Source organism: Haliaeetus leucocephalus, unplaced genomic scaffold (assembly GCF_000737465.1).
Source record: "Haliaeetus leucocephalus isolate CR32 unplaced genomic scaffold, Haliaeetus_leucocephalus-4.0 Scaffold1, whole genome shotgun sequence".
Taxonomy (NCBI): Eukaryota; Metazoa; Chordata; class Aves; order Accipitriformes; family Accipitridae; genus Haliaeetus; species Haliaeetus leucocephalus.
In genome coordinates, this window is record NW_010972437.1 from 12,825,812 (window position 1) to 12,844,884 (window position 19,073).

At 37.3% G+C, this 19,073-nt stretch overlaps 1 protein-coding gene across 3 annotated transcripts in view; it reads right to left on the reverse strand.

Moving 5' to 3' along the window:
* Window positions 1–10,100: 10,100 nt before the first annotated feature.
* UBR3 (ubiquitin protein ligase E3 component n-recognin 3 (putative)) overlaps window positions 10,101–19,073 on the reverse strand; it is a 120,788-nt gene continuing 111,815 nt past the window's right edge. For 2 of the 3 annotated variants that reach the window (XM_010567016.1, XM_010567008.1), the window contains 5 exons: window positions 18,720–18,830; window positions 17,716–17,892; window positions 15,535–15,744; window positions 13,191–13,330; window positions 10,101–12,573 (listed from right to left, as the gene is read on the reverse strand). In XM_010567016.1, the coding sequence (XP_010565318.1) occupies window positions 12,456–12,573; window positions 13,191–13,330; window positions 15,535–15,744; window positions 17,716–17,892; window positions 18,720–18,830 (756 nt within the window). In that variant the 3' untranslated portion in view covers window positions 10,101–12,455. Of the gene's footprint in view, window positions 12,574–13,190; window positions 13,331–15,534; window positions 15,745–17,715; window positions 17,893–18,719; window positions 18,831–19,073 lie in introns of those variants that run through there. The other variant, XR_774298.1, reaches the window with a different exon arrangement.

Consider the following 19,073-nt stretch of genomic DNA (forward strand, 5'->3'; position numbering starts at 1 on the left):
GCGGCTACCTCGGGGCGGGCGCCGTCACCGCTGCTGCCTGCCAAGGGCAGCGCCGCGCCCGGCGGGGAAGGGCCGAGGTCTCTCAGAAAAGGCCGGTTAAACACCGAAAAGAAGAGTAATGGTTAGTGAGCTTTTAAAGAAATAGTTAGGAGCAAGAAATAAAATTAATGCCTATATATGCATAGTCAGTGTTAAATAGCTTTCACTGAAACTAAACGCCTCACTTGTCTTTGTGCCTTCGGTTTATTGTCCAGAACAATGAATTGCGAGTGCAGCTCCATCTGTGCTCTGAGAAACGGGTCCTGGTGAAGGAAATTATTTTATAAAGCACTTCTCCCCCTGTGGCTGTGAGCATGGAGGACTCCCCCCAGCTTTGGGCTTCTCCTTTTATAACTATTAGCCTTTATTGGTTTAGCCATTTTTCAGGTTGTTTCTGGGTGCCTGATGAGAATAAATTCAGGTAGATGTTTCTCTTACACACTGCTTTGCTTACAAAAAACCTCAGAGAAACAAATGAGAGGCTGTTCCTTTGCTCAACGTGCCAGTGCTTTTTTCAAGTGAGCACATCATACAAGGCTCCTTCTCACTCAGCTTTCTGTAGCAATCGCTCCGGAAGCATTTTGCCAGCGCATCCTGACCACCCTCTGCTTCTTCCACAGAGTTTTTAATTGTATCTGTCTCATATAATGAGACATGCTGATCCATAGGATAAGCAGATCTCTATTTTTGTAGTCAGAAACATGCTGTTGGGCTCTGATCAGCCTTGCCTGGGGGGCTGTGTTTTGGGTGACAATTCCTATCATTCTAATTTAATCTGTTACAAATAAAGAGCAACTGCTGTATTCATCAGCTTCAGTGAGGTCTGACTCACTCCACAGCATCCAGTAGCCCTTCAAATATGAAAGCACTAGATCCATTCTCATCTGTATTTAACTTAGGAAGTAGTCTGTAAATAATCTTAATTAAAAAATGACGAGGAGAGCTTTATGTCCATATATCTTTTCATGTGTATTTAAGATGCAAACTTTAAAGACAGAGGAGCAATGGCATTTCTCCACAAAACTCTTCCAGCACCACCTTTATCCATTGCTGTGCCAGTTTTGTTTTAACAAGGCAGTAGTTTCTGACAGTGAATTGTCATAATTCTGGCCGAAGTACAGTAGATTTTTTTTACCCTTCTCTTGATTAGTGAACTCTGTGCTCTGTAATCCTATAGACACGCATTTTTTTCCTAGCATCCACATTCTAGTAAATTACATCAAGATAATGCTTTATCAAAACTGAAAGTAACTGAAGCCAAACGTTGATTCAGATGGTCAGCAGGAAATGTAAATCCTATGCATTTTCTCTGAATTTAGTCCATGACAACATTAGAAGGAAACTGAGGGGATACAAGAGTCTCCAGAAGTTTTGCTGAGCAGTGCTCCATTTCATACTATTGTTGTTTTGTTGAATTTTTGTACACTGGAGCATACAAAGTCTTCATCGCAAGCCATTATTTTCTCTGGTTGTCTGCAGTTGTAAAATCCTGTAGTATACAGGATTATATAAACACTATAACAACAAATTGTAACATAGACAGCAAATAGTAATATAGACACACACCTGGTCAAGCTGACAGGCTTGTCCAAGTGGGATCCAAATATTTAATCCTACGTGCCCTCAGTTTACAGAAGTTGTAACATACTTTAAAACATCCCTATCAGTTGTGCATAAGGTTCTAAAATGTCATTGTTCTTTATCAAGTTATCTAAGAAGCACCTAGATTCAAGCAGAAATAACATCTACATGCACTGTTCTGCACATTTTCCCTCAGTATTGTCAAGAATTCTTTTATAATCAGAATCTAGAAGCTCTGAGTAGTCACAGATTTCTCCCAGATTCATATGTTGGTCTTTGAACCAGAGAAATTTCCTCAATTATCGCTAAATAATTTTGGCTTATACAATCTAGACCTTCGTGAGCTCTGTTATAAAAACTCATTTATATCTTAAATCTTCTTTATTTCAGTCTCTTGAGTTTATATTTCTCTTGTGCCTGCTTGCTTATTTCTGATGCTGGTGGTTTTTCACTCCCTTTTCACTAGGTCCTTGCAGCCCAGCTAGAATCACTTTTCCAAACACTGCCAGCCTGTTCAAACATAGCTGTTTCCAGGCAGGGTACAGTCATGATGGGTAACTACACTGTATTGGAGCTACGTGAGTGGTATGCTTATAGACTTCAGATGCTGTGGTGGATTTCCAAACAGACAATGGTCTTCCATGGTGCAGCAATTTTCATTGCAATGGCTTTGTAAGTACAACTGGAATTCACAACTTGCCAATAGAGTCATCCACGAATCACAGAAATACCATAATATGGAATTTGAAAAGGCAGCTAATTAATTGTAATTTAAAATAACAACAATGAAAAAGAAACAACCCCCCCAAACCCCTTATCTTAATTCTAACTTGCCCATTTCAGCAGGAACAAATTTCAGATCACATAACCCTTCCATTTTTGTAATGTTACACAGGCTAAAGAAATTGGTTTCTTTTTAGTCATCTTCTTTACTGGCACCTGCATTTCAAAGGTCTGTCTTTGTTAGCAATCAGGCTGTTAATGTAACTGTTTGCAGTAATAGGAAGAGTGTCAATCCTAAACTGCAATTTACATGAACATTGCTTATCCTGCAGCCAAACCAAAACAAGCCATATTTAAGTGCAGCCATTGTTTTTTGTTGTTGCTTGCAAATCTCGGGTAGAAAAGAGCAATTCTTAATTGTTGTAATATTTCTGGTTACATGTGCAGTGATAATTGACCCATTATACAATGGCTCTACTAATGCCAGCTCAGTGGGAGATCAAGCCATTCCTAGTTTCTCTTTAGATTGTATTTGAAAATTAAATAATTTGTCATTTGCATGGCCATGGCTAGATGCCAAAAGGTGAAAAGCTATTATTAAATGAAATGTTATAAAATGCTATAGCCTCCGGAATTGAATGGGAATGGAGCATTTCTTAGGTAGTAAATAGTCTACAATATTTACCTGATGAGCTTTTCCAAAGTACATTCTATGGAAGCATTCAGTTGCTAAACATTAAGTAGGTGGGGTATTTTGTGAATTTGTTAATGTTTAAATTGACATACAGTATTGACTTGTAGTGAAATATGTAACCAACAAATTATAAATGGAAGTATTTTAATCATAAAACATATCATTATAATGGAACCTACTCCTTCTGCAATTAAAAAGTTGAGATGCACTATCTTACCCTGATTTATAATCTTAAAATCTTATTTAAATGGATATACACAAACATTATTCACTACAGTAAATCCCTTTAAAAGTCAGGAGGTCTTTATGCTTTTTAAATACCTGTTCATCTCTGTGCACATTTTTCTTTGCCCGGAGATGAACGTGTGATTACAAACAGAATGCATGATTGCATTAACCTACACACATCATAAACACTGGTGAATCAGAAGTTAATGTAATAATACTAAACAGGTTTGCTGAAAGGGAAAAAAACAGTTGCTGAAGACTCTAAGGACACTGCTGAAATGTGTACTACTACCATGAAAATCTTAAGGCAGTTTTAAATTCTGGCTATGCAAATATGGATACAGCACTGAACTCTAAGTATCTGAGCTAATGTGTATTGTGTCATATTGTCTTCTCCTACTGGGTCATGTGGGTGCTGCTTCAGTTTTCCTTTCTTAGCTTTTAAATAAATGTGAATGCACCTTGTTCAAAGGTTGCCACTGTCTTAGAGGAAACAAACATAAAAACCTCTGTGGTTCAACCAGTTCTACACGTCCCTTTCTTACCTCAAGCGTTTGTCAGCCTTCCGCTTCATTAATAGGGAGACCTCACACTAAGACTTCCCTCCGTCAGTGCTTGCCTCCTCTTCCAAATCATGTTGTATTTTGTTCACATGGAAACATCCCCCATCCTACCTGATACTTTCCTCATCTGCATCTCTGTCTGAAGAGTAAGATTGCTGTATTTCTGAGAACAAAAGAATAAGGTAAAGGGAAGGATAAGGTGTGCAGAGACCATGGTGTGCTGTCATTTCTAATAGGTCTCTGGGAGAGTCCCAGAGCCCTTTTCCAGTCCCAAGTCAGGGCTTAGGCTGCAGGAGTGCAGGTCAGGGCCCCTGAAGGAAACAAAGCTGCCAATTCTCAGCCTGCTGAGCCAAAGCCCAGGCTGTCTGTCTGCTCTGTTCTAGAGCAAGCAAAATGCTTCAGTTCAGAGTTCTCATCTCTAAATCGTAATTTCATCCCAAAGCCCTTCCTGTCCTAGAGTGCCCCCTGTCCCATTCACCACCTGAGAGGAAAAGCAGGACATGTGCAGGTACAGGTACAGTTAGCTGTATCCAAGGGGTCTAGTAGCCAAGGTCTTATTGCAGTTAGGCTTTAATTTAAACAGATGTCTGAAACGACAGCTCCTAGCTTTAATGCATCTGTGCATACTTGCATATAGATGGTTGCTCTAGCTGAGACATGTAGTTTTGTTCTCATTTGCACTGGTAGAAGAAAAATCCTGAATACAAAACTACTGCATTACTTGAATACAGAGGACAGCAATGGCAAAGCAACTGAGGAGTTTTACAGCATGGATTCAAAGCAAAAAACAGCAAAGGGGACTGAAAAGGAGAGAGAGCATCCATTAAAAAAATACTTCAGCAATGAAGGAAATGAAATACCAGCAATGTTAATAATGTAAGAGTGGATTCCACTGCCTCTGAAATCAACGTAAGCAGCGAGAAGAATATCGGAGCTTTACGCATATATTCAAAGATGATTTAAACTAGAAGCCAGCAGCTGCAGTATAGTCAGATAAGGACTATACAAGTGCAGCAAAACTGTAGGTAGCAGCACACCATTAAAGAGTAATTACACTTGCATCGGGAAAGAGCAGGAGAAGCAATTCAACAATGTAACAGTTCTAGCCGAGGCTAAAGTGCAAGGTACATAACCATAGTCCAACCCTTACAAATCACAAGCACGAACTGCAGACCTCAGGCAGACGCCTGGACACAGAAGGGGGGAGATGGAATGCCTGATGTAGAGATAGCACTGAAATGTAAATAGCATCACTGAACTATAGGGAGTTAGAATTATATCGGATTCATTCCCAGCTCTAAACTGCAGACGAGAGGTGACTCAGAGGACTTAAAAGCCAACAACAAACAATACACATAGAAGAACCTACATGCTGTATATTCTAGATACCAATTGCCAAGAGAAGGATCCACACAGGTTCTAGCAAGCGATGTGTACCACAGTTAGCAGTACCTAATGTGTAGATCTTCCACAACATGGGTCAGGTTACCCAAATACCATAAACTTACCCTTTATTCTGCAGAGCTGGAGTGTGATGCTTCCAGGAGTAATCCTTAGTCTTGCTTTGTACAGCTTTCTTCACAGAGGCAGCAGTAATATGACTTGGAGTGCCATTACCACCTCTCATGGATACATTAAGAATTATTGCTGGGCAGACTTAGCATAATTATTATGTTTAAATCTCTGAATTTACCCTTAGTGGATGAACATCTGAACCACTGAGTGGCCTATGTCACCCAAATTCTAGGCCTGAGTAAGTATGCAGTACCTTATTAGTAAGTTTGGAAGGTGAACTTATCCAAATAATCATTTCCCTTTCTCAAAGTTCTTTCTCCTTCCCTCTTCCCACATAGAGCATATTGCCCCCCCCATCATAATACAGAAAATTAAAAGCTGCAGAAGGAAAAAGTAAAATGAGATGATATTTCATGTTAAGAATATCCTATGCAAATTCCCAATAATTATACTGTATATGATTCTAATATATAGTAGTGCTGGGTAAGAGAAATGTACAGTTCTTTATTTGCTGCTTTTTTTCTTACAGCTAATGAGCTCCCTTAGTGTTCAAAATCCATCTTTGCTGCCACACACTTACAAAGGTAAATCACTTGAATGGGCTGAGCTTTCTTCTATTTATTGTTGCTAGGGGAACCACCTTGTTGGTATTCATCAATGTAACATGTCTTTTGACATGTGTTTCTGAGGACCAGATGCAACACAGCTCTGTAGCATTCAGTGGAAAAAATGTACTGCATCATCCTTGGAAATACACTCACACAGAAGAGCAGCATTACTGTAGTACTTTAGCTTGAAATTGTTTTGGATTTCTTACTTGTTTCTTTAGACAGATAAGAATTGTAAAATTATAGGTAATAATCTGAGTAATACTGCCTAATTCTGCCCACAATTTAAACACAAAGAATCCCAGTCTGTGAAATGTGTCACTAAAATAGCACCCATCTAATTTTTTTTTTAACACTTGTTTCCTTGTATAAGGAAAATTTTCCATATGAAATCTTGGTATTATCAGTTATGTGACCAAAAAAACCCAATCCAAGTACGGATGAAGTGGAAGTATGAGCCATTTCTGAAGAGCCAGGTATCTGAAGGTTATTTGAATGACATCAATCACCTGCTAGAAAGTATCAATTGTACAAATACAGCACTAGGCTCATGAAAGGCAATAAGCATCTTTGACTCTCAGAATATATTTGTTTCTTGAGATAGCAGCTTCTGACAGGAAAAAAAAAAAAAAAAGATTATATAGAGATACTGAAGAGGTATCATTATGTCCAGAGTCACAGTTGACTATGGGAAACAAACCAATTTTAGTTTCCTGGTGATTTTGATTACTGCCAAAATATCTGCATGGGAAGGAGTGACATTTGAGGTTGGAGGCAGCAAAGCATGAAAACATGCAGAAAACACGAAAGTGAAGCATGAAAGGGCCATATCTCACTTAGGTCCTGTGTGCACATTTATATTTCTTTGATGATGGCAGATCTACTACCTGGATTGCTGTAACACCAGTTGATCTACCATTATAAAGCAGCACTTATTTGATTTACTTACTGAAACAAACAGGCGGTGTTCCCTGTCTTAAAGGAGCTTACAAGTTCAGTGTGAGACAAAACCAACATGATAAAGTGGACAGCTAGAGAACCTAAATGAAACAATACTTAACAGTCCCTTCAGCTGCCCTGAAAATCTTAAGTTTAACAAAACCTGCATGTCTATAGATACATGACGCATAACTTCACACCAGTGGTTCTCACCAAGTACCTTGTTACAGTGATCTCTGAGATTAAAACGGCAGCTCTTTGCTAAACTCTCCAGAGCAATGGGAAGTCGTCCTAGAACACAGGCAGTATCTTTTAGGCCCTGTGGAGATAACTCGTAAAGACGCTAAGTTAATTTTAAGTTTTCAAAGCTGATGTTAAACAAATCTAAAATGACTAGCACCACAGAACAAGAAAGCAGCCACAGCCTCTACAAACTAGTTTTCAAGCTGTACCCCCTGGCTATCCCTGCATAAAGTGCTCTGAGAGAATGCAATTTTATTTGCAAAGTATTGTTACACAGTTGCAGGACTGTCTTCGGGTTCTTTTGTTGTGGAATACTACACAAACAAGGTAGTTACATATACAATATGGAGACAACAAAGACATGAAAAACGTGGCTGCATTACACGGAGACAGCCCCAGCTTTTCAAAGAAACAGAAGGAAAACAACACGTCCCACAGCAAACTGTATTAGTGGCTTCAAGAGCCAGATGCAAAGGATATTCCTTGACACCTGAAAAACAGAGGCTCATTATCTGCTTTCAGTATTTGCCAGTACTTATATGTAATCCCTGAGAATGTGTTCTGATTTGGTATGTGCTTCAGTACACAGTTCCATTCTACTTTTAACATGTGACCCATACACGTTTGGTCACCACATCTAAGGCCAAAGCATAGAGGCAGTAGATATGCCCAATACTTAGAAAAACTGTTGTTAAAATGAAGGAAACAATACGTTTGGGGCTTTTTCCAGTTTTAATGTCTGAAAGATATCTTGCTTTTTTTTGTTGAAACATTAAAAAAATTAAAAATTCAACCATGAGAAATAAGCCCAGCATAATCATTTTCAGTCAAAATTATTAAAAAGTTTAGTAGTCATGAATTAAAAGCAGTCCTATGATGGGAAATGTATTAGACAACAGGTGATGTAAGCAATTCCAGTAGCTAAAATAACACAGACATTATGGGCAGCATAAGAAATTGACTGAGGGAGTTTGATTTTACAGGAAAACAGTTGTTTTCTCCCAGAAAATTCCTGCTCCATGACAGCACATAATGGAAGAAAGAAAAAAAAAAATTAACTCCAGTCCTTAAAACATTTTCTCCATACTCAGTGGAAATAGAAACGTTTACTATCCATGTGGTACATACAAGGGATAAAGACAAAAGGAATAAGCAGCTGTTTATTGGGTAGTAAATCATTCAATGATGTGAGGGGCTTCCATGGAACCAGCTCCTGTTTTCACAAATCAAGGGACCAGCATGCTCTACATCAAATGACAGAATTACAGGAAATGGCTTTTTAAATAATGGTACTTTCATGAAAGCTCATTTTGAGACATTTTAACTGGGACTCAGAGCTAAATTTAAAACACTTTTCAAAAGAGTGGGGTTTTTTTCACACATTTTCCTGTACCATGCAAAAGCATACATTGCAAAAATCATGTTTCAGGGTAGTAATATTAGCTTTTTGAAACTATCATTTATTTAAACGACATTCAATTTTGCTTTCTCAGTATTTCAAAGAAACACAATATTTGAAGCATGTGGCATTAAATCTCCTGAATATTATTAGTGCTAAGAAAGTACAAATGATACAGTGAATAAAAAAAATTTAAAACCTATCAATTAAAAGGATTTTTTAATTTACTAAAACATCCTGGCCCATTTATACAGCTGAGAATTCATGCAGTGTTTGACTTCACTGAGAGAATATGCTTTTCCTACTTAAGGACATCCATTTCCAGGAATTAATAGCTAGTACAACCTAGCAGGATTACAACTGCAGTGACAGGACATCATAGCGGCAGAAGAGGCAGGGTAAGTCACAAGGCTGAACCTGCAGCAGCTGGGGCTCTTCTCCGTGTCAAGAGCACTTGCAGGCAAACAACTGCCCATCTGAGAAAACATGAGCAGGTGCTCATGGCACTACGCCCTACCAAAAGGAGGCATTCATGTAGTATGGCCTTCAGACCAGCAGTATTCATCTCACTAACTGTAGTGAGCAGCAGTCCACGCAACAGAAATTGTCACATAGAGCCAGCCTCCCCAGATTACATGCACTCGCTCATATCCCGCAGTTGATAATTGAGAGCTGTGAACCTCCATACGCTGGGTCAGCTCATTCCTGTGGTTTTCTTACTTTGCAGACAGCATAATTTCATTCTTATCTAAGCTAATCCTCACGCAGGCTCCATTCATCATTACTCCCACCTCTGAGAAAAGAAAGTGAAAAGCAGGACTGCAGAATCTGGGTTAGATGAAAATTACATCTAAATCATATCAACATCAGCACAAAACTAGCTGTCTCCTCTGGCAGCTATACACACAGCCCAAACTGATCCCATGGGATTCTGAAGTAGAGAATAACATTTGTTGGATACTATAGCAAAAGATCCTCTTTTTAAAGGAAAAATGTCATTTGCTTGTGAAGTACTGTCAGTTATGCAAGATTCCTACTGCAAAGGTGATGAAAATATGAACTGAAAATTTCAGGCCACCACTAAAAGACACTATTATCCAAAGGTCAAGGTCAAAACAAGACTGTTTCACCAAATTTCTCAAAGGTCAAAAGAAAAGGAAAAATTTAATATATATATACATTCATCAAATTGAAGTAATAGTTATTCCAGAAACAGATTTGACAGAAAAGATGATCAAGCACGGTTTTCCCAGAAGTACAGTTTCTCAACTCAGCATTTTAATTTTAGCAGTTTGCAGCAGCAGCGCTCTAATAGCTGGCATAAAATTAAGTACAACTTTAAGTGGTATAGTTACGAGTAAAATAAAATAATCCAAATTACTAATACAAAATACATGACTGTGTGTAAGTAACAGAAAAAAAACATAGCAGATTTACTCTCTATGCAAAGTACTTTGCATGCATAAGCTTTTGACATTTAAGTAACTGCCTGGCTATCAGGTGGAATTCAATAATAACTACATTTTGGATGACTGGGATAGAGAGAAAAAATTTCACGAACACACAGATTGACAGTAGACTTTTATTAACATATCTTACAATGTCAATTACTGTATTCCTAGTTTTATACTCTTCTGATGTGTTATAAAGATTGATTTAGATTCTACAGTAATGTACTGTACTTAAATGATCATTCATACAGGATATCACACCAGAACATTTGAGTAATACACACACACACCACTCTAGTTTGGACCTGTTATTTTTCAAGGTTAGCTTAATAAAGTAGGATTAAAAAAGTTATGGGGGAAATCAAAATTCTTGTTTAGCAGCATGCAAGGATATTCAAGTACAATTTTTCAACGAAGTGATTTTTTTTGTTTTGTTTTGTTTTTAAATTGACTGGTGACTAATTCACCAGTACTAAAATAAACACTATGAAATACCCAAATGTTAAAGTTAAGGCTAATAGTTTTACTTCACATCCATATGCACAACCAGACAACATTCCATTTTAAATAAAACACAGTAATCAAATTCTGGATACATTATCTCTTGTAAATATAGCATGGGAGCTTCAAACTACAGATTACTCAAGTTCATGAGCCCTGTAATAATGTTATGCTGGAGATGTAAAGAATCTTTTTGCTCTTTAACCACACTTACAAAATGGCCTGATATTCATAATGAGCAATGCAAAAATATTACAGGCAGAACTTATAATACAGTATCAAAAAAGTAATATTTTGGAAAAGACATAGCCATTTAGTTGGTGAAACAGTAATTCTAATCTTACAGGAAGTACTGTAATACTTTTGAAATATATATATATATATATTTATATGTATGTATAAAAACCAGCATCCTTTATTGTGGGTTTTTTTGAATTGCAGGTATCCAGAAAAACTCATTGTATTTACTTACTTTTCCTTCTGTCCATTCTCCTTGATTGCTATACAGTCATTTTATTTCCCCTATACACTTTTCACTAGATAATGACTTCCACTGGGGAACTGTTTTCATTGTATATGTGGTTTTATCATAAGATGTTTTTATTTTACACATATAAATTTTATTTTACACACAAACTAGGAAAGTCAAAACTACCAGGAACTGCTTGGTAGTACTGTACGAAATAGCCAACAAATGTCCAACACTTGTGAAAAACATTAGTAGCAATATATTACATATCAGTATTTTAACTATAATCTTTCCTACCTACTTACACTGTGGGGTTTAGCCCAGTCATGCTTGTTTTCATGAATTTTTCAGCCCTCTAAGCATAAACTGTTTTGGCATTCATCCACTGAGGCTGCACATGCATTGGTTGTTCATCTAGGCTATCTCTGTTGATTTTTTTTTTTCTTCCTTTTTAGGAAACCAAGCAGAAAGAACAGTGATTACTCTAAACAAATACAATACAGAGGAACCTCCTGACGTGACAGGAAAGATACAAAATTATGTTTCATTTGCAGAATAGCCTGCACATTTCCAATCCAATCATTTTGAAAAGTACATCTGGTTTGAAATGACAAGCAGGCTTATGGTTGTTATGCTTGTAACTGGGATCTGCTATGTTGGGCACCATACAAATTCTCTATATACAGCAATTTCTGTATGTGTTATCACTAACAGTTTATTCAACTGATATGGGAAAAAAATCTCCATTCTGGAAAAGACCAAAAAAAAAAAAAAAAGAAAGAAAGAATGTGTGTTCTGAATTACATTTAGAGCAATAAGATACCTAATTTACAGCTATTTCACTTATTTATGGAGGGAAAAAAAAAGAAATTCCTGAGAATGCATAAGTTTTCAGTAATGCCTGAAATATTTCAATAGACCTCTCATGGTAAGTGAAATACTCTTTAAAATTCAACTTTCAGACCAATTGTTACCATGCAGTCTTACAATCATTTTACAAATCCTGTCTAATTACAAATGTGTATCAAGCAAAAACCTCAAACCAACACAAAAAAGGCAAAGAAATTTTAGTCAACATATTTAGTAGATGTAGTAGACATATACACTGTTTCAGCAAAAAATTGCGAAAAACTCAACTCCATGCAGAGAAAAATAAAAACCTGACAGCTATCCCTGGAGCCTCTAAACAACTGTAAGTAAAATTTGTGCTTCTTAACAATAATGGGCTTTTAAAAACAAAAGAAAAATGGACTACTGAGTGCAATCAGATTGCTCACACCATTCTGAGGATTTAATTTCAATTATTGTATCATTTAGTATCAAGAGCAGCTAATTTTGCAAAAATTTCACATGTTGACGAAGTTCCATTTCCCTTTTATGCCCATACCCCACTCCACCCCGAGCCAAAGAGCTAAACTCCCATTCAATTAAAGCTATTGTCAGTCAAGATGCATTCATTCACGGTAACAGCAGTGATATGGTGTGTAGAAGATGATGATGATTTACAAGCCATTATAATGTGGCCCCCATCTTTTATTGATATGATCAAAAGTATGAGACACCCACTGCTGCTCAAGCACTTTGTATCTTTCCTTGCATATGTAGAGAGGCTTACCACGCCTGTAGAAAAAAAGAGGGAAAAGAAAAAAAAAACCAAAAACAAACAAATGGTTAATATGCAAACTAAATGGAAAACTGCTTCATTATATAATCAACACGCAATACCCGTACAACTTTTTTCCCAGGGAAAGCATGCATTTTTATTGGTGAGGGGCTTTTGCTTTTAATAAGGTAACTGCTGGGACTTCCCTTCCTCCCTCTTGGATAGCAGAATCCAGAAAACATCTCTTGTTCTCTCAGGCATGTGTTGCATGGCAGCTACACTCCTCCCCTACACTGGAATCCAACTGCATCATTTGATTAAAGGCCAAGCAACAACTTTGGGAGAGAAGTGTTTCCCAATGCAACACAGAATTGTTGGGAACAAATCATTGGGAACAGCAACATAGGAATCTGTCTGTTGAGTGCCTGGTATGTATAACTCAATGATCATGATTATACCACCTTGCAGAGGGGCAGAGGGAAGAAAAAAATGTCAGTTCAACTTGAAGTAAATGGGAATTTTCCACTCAAGGAAGGTAGAGATCTGTTATTATCTGTTATTGCATGTATTGCATAACATAAAGCTGATCTACCCAGAGGAGCAACGATGAAACACAGTGATAATGAAAAATTACCTAAGATCTCGGTCTTCTTCACCATGTGCATCTAGATAAACAGAACCCCAAAGGCAGAAACGATGGCCTCGTATGATGATGATTACAGAAGCATTAATCAAAAGAAATATTCCTGTCCCAGCTCCACAGTTTTGAGAATGCTGTAATATGGGTATAGAAAGGGAAGATGCAAAGATTCTGTTAGTGTCTGTCAACTTTATAACAAAAAGGATGAAAAAAAAAATTTAGTTTTGCTTGAAATAACATACGCATATTATTTACTAAGAAACAGTTTGACAGAAGGATAGCCTGCCCCAAAATTCTCCCACCAAATTTGAACTCCATGTCTTGTTCGGCCATAACAACACCTGCATACAAAAATGGTTCCCTACTCAAAAAGGGAGGATATTCATTATCATGTAAAAACAGAATTGCCTAACAAAAATGAGCAAAAATATTCTCTACAATATTTTGAATTTGTTGTTGTATAGCAAACTGTATAGCATGACCAAATATTTTTCACAGATGGCAAGAGAAAGTATTCAGAAAAACTTAATATTACCTCTTTTACAATAGTCTGTACAACTAAACATTTGCTTTCTCTAACCATGTGTCCTGGTTTCAGCTGGGATGTAGTTAACTGTCTTCCTAGTAGCTGGTATGGTGCTATGTTTTGAGTTCAGTATGAGAAGAATGTTGATAACACTGATGTTTTCAGTTGTTGCTAAGTAGTGTTTATACCAAGTCAAGGATTTTTAAGCCTCTCATGCCCAGCCAGCGAGAAAGCTGGAGGGGCACAAGAAGTTGGCACAGGACACAGCCAGGGCAGCTGACCCAAAGTGGCCAACGGGGTATTCCATACCATGGGACGTCCCATCCAGTATAGGAACTGGGGGGAGTGGGGGTGGGGGAATTGCTGCTCTGGGACTAACTGGGTGTCGGTCGGCGGGTGGTGAGCAATTGCACTGTGCATCATTTATATATTCCAATCCTTTTATTATTACTGTTGTCATTTTATTAGTGTTACCATGATCATTATTAGTATCTTCTTTTCTGTTCTATTAAACCGTTCTTATCTCAACCCACGAGTTTTACTTCTTTTCCTGATTTTCTCCCTCATCCCACTGGGGGCCTGGGGGAGTGAGTGAGCAGCTGTGTGGTGCTTAATTGCTGGCTGGGGTTAAACCATGACACCATGCTCAAAGATCTAGTCTATGGCTCTACAAATATAGTAAAAAAAAAAAAATTTTTTTTTTTTTAAATAATTCTTGCTTGCTTCAATATCATTCATCTCTGTGAATAGCATAATCTGTATTAACCAAATTCATTTTAGCAATTGAAAAACGTGCTCTTACTATATAGTTTTATTACAAGTAGCGGCTAAAATCCCATCAATTATACTAATATGTAATTAATTATACAGATTTTTAATTCTTTTTTTTTGTAACTTTCTGTTTTCATGAAGCTTGACACCTTAAATAAAACTGTAAATTCTATTTTAAATTTTGCCCACCCCTTCTTCTCCCACCATATTAGGAGTATGAGAGAGAAAGGCAAGTTCAAACAATTTCAAAAAGGTCCAAGATCCCTCTGAAATTTCTTTGGGCTTGACTTTATGCCCCATTTGTAAATATCCCCCCAACAAATTCCCCTCATAGTTTTGTAAAGCCCACGTAGCTCCAGCCTTCTACTAACTGTTCTATGGTAGGAAACAGAACAGCTCTCAAAGCAAACCTTTACCATAGAAGGGAAAACAATACTAGATGCTGTCCCACTTGGGTTCCTGAAAGAACTTACATATATGCTGACTAGAAAACTTTGCTCCTGAATTAAAGTCAAAGGCCTTAAAATGATGCTTATCTAGCTATAGTCTGTAGATCACTGGTAGATGGTCAGGTATATCAGAAAGTACTCTATAAAAAGGAAAAAAAAAGCCCCATACATTGATATTCTTATGTACACAGAAAGCAAGGAAACAAAACAAGAGGCAAATTAAAACAATATATGAACAATCAGAATGTAGACAAATTTCAATTAGTTATGAATCAAAACCATGCATCAACATTATACACAATGGCTTTGTAAGAGTTTTTCAAACAGGTGAAATAGGTTATGGGCTTAAAAGGGTAAATAAATTGCTCTCTAGAATCCAGTCTAGGTCCGTCTATCAGAAATAAGCACTAAACATTATTATTGGGGTTTGGAATAGATGACCTTTAAACGTCCCTTCCAACCCAAATTATTCTATGATTCTTTGATTATATAAACACGTTTTGGAAAGAAAACCATCAAAACTGAGCAACGGAGTTAAAAAACTATCCATGAGTGTGAATATCAATTACAGAATTTGAATTAATTCTCTTACCAGTACACATTCACAGTAACTCTGTTGTTTGCAGCACAGTCCTTTCAAGCATACAAAAGTACCACAAACTAGACAAACAGCAGGATCCTTAGGAACCTTGGTACAAACAGTACAAGTCTTTCTGTGATAATACTGAAAAATGGTATTATAATTCTCAGGCAACTGAAGGAGGCGTGGCAAGTCCCACTTAGGTTCCTGGATAAGCAAAGCCTACAGATAAGATAAGAACAATGTATCAGTTCCACACATTCATTTATGCATTTACATTTTCTAAGAAAAGAGAATGGTTACCAAAGAAAGGAAGCATGCAGTTTAAAAATCTCTCTCTTCTTCTGCATTTCACAAATTTAGAAGTCAAAAGTCACCTTGCAATAGTCACCAGCCTCTGGCTGAACACCCTCCCCAACTGTAGTCACATTTCATCTTTTGTAACAGGTGCAAAATGGGCATGAGCCTTTTCCCAAGGTCGTTTTCTAAGCGTGACACTTTTTAAGCGCAAAATTCTTCATAGCTAAAACAAGAGGATTAAGAGTGATCTACAGGGAAGACTCCCACTGGCTATGCTAAGTTGTCTTGGCAACATCAACACACTGTTGCCAAACGCTGGCACTGACTATGAAAGCTGTCTCCTTGCTAAAATTTAGACTAAAACTTTCAAAACCAGTACTGAAGTTAGGTTCAGTATTTGGTATTTGAGGACATCTGCCTGACAAGAAAACTGGACAGGGACTTTTTACAAGGGCATGTAGTGATAGGACAAGGGGTAATGGCTTTAAACTGAAAGAGGGTAGATTTAGATTAGTAATTAGGAAAAATTTCCTTACTGTGAGGGTGGGTGAGGCACTGGAACAGGTTGCTCAGAGAGGTTGTGGATGCCCCATCCCTGGAAGTGTTCAAGGCCAGGTTGGATGGGGCTTTGAGCAGCCTGGTCTAGTGGAATGTGTCCCTGCCCATGGCAGGGGGGGGTGGGACTAGATGATCTTTAAAGCCCTTTCCAACCCAAACCATTCTATGATTCTATGATTTTCAAAACTGTGTGGCACACATAAATTTTGAGGCCATTAAGAACTTAACAGTACTCACAAACTTTTTATAAGGCAGGCGCTACGTAAATACTGGTTTCAAAGCCTAACTCTTTTGCTCTTAAAAACACTGTCCAATTTTATGGTTCTTTTTGTTGTTTTTTTTTTTAGACAGTGATGTGTTTTCCCTCAACCTACTCATTTTTACTGGGTTTATAAAACTGATGGGCATAGAGGTCAGATGGGATCTTTCTTGCAAAGTGTAAAATTTTTTTGAAGTGTGTATGACCTCAAAACCTAACTTAAAAAAAAAAAAAAAAAAAAAGGAAAATTGCATTTGTACCCAGTTCCTTTTCAATCATGGAAAGAACGCTATCACAGTTTCACTGCAATCTCTCTCAAATGCCTATCAGATTGGCAGCAACTGTGTTTTGAGATTAATCAGAGTATTCAAATTTTCATTCACAACAGCCTAATTCATGCCTGCAAACATGCAAACACAGGTGCAGATCATGTTGCAAAGTGAAGAATGCATCTGGCTTGCCTCTTTGACACCATAAACTTAGGAGAGGGGGACTTGAATTGTTGAAATACAGCTTCTTCATAAAAACAATGCAGTAATGTTGAAACATTTCCATTTCACAATTGATATTCCAATTGCACTGATTCAAGTCTTGGTATTGTTTCTTTAACCTTCAGAGAAGCTGTACCATCTTTTATCAGTCAACTATTACACAGCTTTTATCCTTTTGATTTTTTTTCAGTATTGCAACTGAAGATGCTCAAAAATATCAACAATGTCCAACAGGCAAGAAAAACCACAGATAAGTATTTCCTTAAAAGACGAAGTTTCTATGACATGTCCTTGATAGGTTTCAGGTGCAGAAGATATGGGTACACTTAGTATCATCCAAGGAGAGCATTTCTATTTTCTTTCTCCAGCAATCATATAAAAACCACATAGTTTTTTTTCTTCTTGTTTTTAACCAATCCAAACCATATCCACTAACTAATATTTCTGATTACAATTTCTCTCTCATTTACAAGTCAGGTTCTCAGATCCTTATCCAAAACAACAGTGTATGTGCATAGTGAATCAAGCAATAAATAGCTGCTTCCACATTAGGACTACTTTGGAAAAAGTAATTTTGCTACATACCTTTACTTGATCTGGATGTTTATCTGCAAATGAAACCAATTCTGAGCACCACTGTGATACCATGTCAAATGCTGGCACTGGCCAATCAAGACAAGAGGCACTGGTGAACTGATGAGCTGACTGAAAAGATGGTAATAGACCCAGGCAGCTTGCAAGAACTGTGAATTCTTCATCTTCCTTTTAGGTACAAAACCAGAGAGGTTTAGATTAATGCCTACACTCTGAATTTGTATATAGTTTATTAAAAATGTATCCATTCCAATAAAAAAAAGAGTAAAGACGTTCTAGTACAATGATGCCAATAGTCATGTTGAGAGACACAGAAAAGCTTCCATTTTTTCCAGATTACCTCAAACTGGATTCTCAAAATACAAGAAAACTGGTCAGAAAAAAACCCAACAAACCCACACAAAACCACAAAATCCAAAAAACACAAACAGAAACAGAAAACCCCAAACTCCCCAATAATTTTCTTCCTGTTTAGCACCCCAAACTGGCTTGTAGCTGTTTTAGAGATGAGATGATTTTGAGACAAGGAAATGAGAGAGCTGACCTGCAGCAAACTCCACTTAAATCAGTCACGGAATGTAAACATAATTGTCCACTGATGCAATGTCTCTGAGAATAAAGTCCAAGTATTAACAGGCATTAAGCAAAATCAGGACTGAATTCCAGTCTGTGTGGAAATTATGACATCTCTGCAAATGCTGGTCAAGTTTTAAAAGTATGTTGGTATTTTATGAGACAGGCATCTACGACTTGATAAAATAAGCGTGTATTTGCTGAATTTTAAGAATATAGTACCATTTTTCAGGGAAACTGCCTTGAAAACAAATTGACAGAAGACAGACAATGCTACAGAGCAATGCTATAAAATACAATATAAAAAAATAAAAATCTTAGGACAGAAAATACATACAATGAAAAAGACACCTTAAAACTCTAATTTTTTTATCTCTAGTTTTTAAATGGAAACATTTGAGTGTACCCCTCTCAATTTGTACCTGGCAACTAGGTAAATCCCCTCCAAAAAGATGGTGTTGAAGAAGGCTTGTGATCCTGAGGAAAGGCAGGCAGAACTGTTGCAGATAGCACTCTACAGAATCAGGATTTACCTACAGGGGAAGGAAGAAATTACTAAATTCTGCCCCAGATAAGTTGCTCCTATGTAAGAAACTCCAATACGAATCCAATGTTTTTTAAGCATACTATATAAACCACTGCATCAAACATACATTCCAAAGGCCAGCATTTCACTAATACTCTGAAAGAACTCTGTGGGTTTTCTTTCCCCCTTGACAAATGTTTTTTCTACTTAAATATCCAGTTTTCCAAGTTTCTGAAAGCTCTTTCACACA